At 37.8% G+C, this 1591-nt stretch overlaps 1 protein-coding gene across 1 annotated transcript in view; it reads right to left on the reverse strand.

Annotated features, from left to right (window-relative positions):
* LOC107092581 (cadherin-3-like) overlaps positions 1–1591 on the reverse strand; it is a 40838-nt gene that overhangs the window by 18330 nt on the left and 20917 nt on the right. Inside the window, exon 6 of the mRNA XM_015387143.1 lies at positions 1252–1313. Within this exon, the coding sequence (XP_015242629.1) occupies positions 1252–1313 (62 nt within the window). The remainder of the gene's footprint in view (positions 1–1251; positions 1314–1591) is intronic.

The raw sequence follows: 1591 nt of genomic DNA on the forward strand, positions 1-1591 counted from the left end.
AATAAACTTGTTAACTTTTCCCCTGAGTCCGTTGTGTTCTGCATCTTGGCCCTCTCAGTAAACCCATCATGACAATTCTCACTGCTTGAAATGAGAAGTATACTGTAGCCTAACCATGTTAGATCTGTTGCATGAATGGCAGAGAAAACTCAAATTCCCTTTCTACAGTCATCTAAACAGGGCAATCAAATTCCAGGTCCAGCATAGGTGACTTTAAAAAAAAAAAATCTTGGATAATCTTCTTTGGTGCCAATTAAGAATTTCTCAATGTTGGATTAAAAAGCAAAGTAACTTCAGTTACTGAGAATTGTACTGAGTAAAATATTACTGAAATTGCATTGGTAATGTTTAACATTACTGCATTACTGTAAAATAGCAATAAATTACTGTAGCCTAATTAGATTACTTTTTTACTGACTTACTCCCAACACTGATATTGTGTAGGCCACATGCAGTCAACAGTAGGTACATTTCTAAGAAAAAGTAAAACAGTCAACACTAGTATGAGCCAAAACTAGCCCACTACAAGTGGCAGAGAATGTCACCTGTGGTGCTGCATTATTACACATACTGACTATGAGATATAGGGTCCAATGTAGGCCACAGGCTAATTCAATTGTCTCACAAAAATCATAAAACATTTTTTAAAGGTGTGTATTAGCATTCTTTAGTGAGAATAGAAATAAGTGGTTGATCAATCGTGCTTCCGGGATGGATCGGGTAGTGACACCTGCCCCGGATTTAGGGGGAAGCAGTCTCAGCAGAGATGCCCTAAATTGCCTTTCCTACCTCTTTTATTTCATTTATTCTACATTTAAGATAAACATTAGATTCACAGTCTGAGGTGTAACGGAGATCTTAAGGCAGTAAGCTGTCTATTTGTGAGAAATAAATAGTAAATACCTGTAGGTGTTAATAAGCTACATAAACAGGGACCATAGTGTGGAGAGAATAATTGCATTTGTTGACCTCTGAGATAAATACATATAAAGCAACATAAGGCAACAATGTTTTAGTGGAAAAATCTTATATGAAGTGAAGGATAAATGCGGGAATGTGGTTTGAATGTTTTTTTTTTCTTTTAACAGCTGTCTCCAACTGACTCAGGCTATCTTATATCAAACAGTGTGATCAAAATTGCTCATTATTACCTTTTAAAGTGCCCCTTACAGTAGCAGCCATTCAAAAATGTCCATTCCCAGTCAAACGCCAGCCGAATCGCAGCCCTACAACTCCCAGCAAATTCCTCACCAGCTTCCAGCCACTAGCCTTCTCCTGGGCGTGCATATATTTACTCTGACTCCCCCCTTTCGCTGCATTACAGAGTCTGACCAGTATGATCTCTTTAGATCATAATATCCACAAATCATAACAGAAAGAATATTTTAGTAAAAGATTGATGTTTACAAAGGAATTGCAGGGAAACAGCCAAGGACCATCTAGGAAAGTGGGGAAATTTTGAATGGCTACTGCTGTAGATAGATGCTGTACCTCTAACTGTCCTTAAAGGAATAGTACACCCAAAACATGATTAGCCTTCATTTTCTACTCACCCCCATGCTGAACAACACTCTGGAGTACTTTTTTGATA

The sequence above is a fragment of the Cyprinodon variegatus genome, unplaced genomic scaffold (assembly GCF_000732505.1).
Source record: "Cyprinodon variegatus isolate N-32 unplaced genomic scaffold, C_variegatus-1.0 Scaffold386, whole genome shotgun sequence".
In the NCBI taxonomy this organism is placed as follows: domain Eukaryota; kingdom Metazoa; phylum Chordata; class Actinopteri; order Cyprinodontiformes; family Cyprinodontidae; genus Cyprinodon; species Cyprinodon variegatus.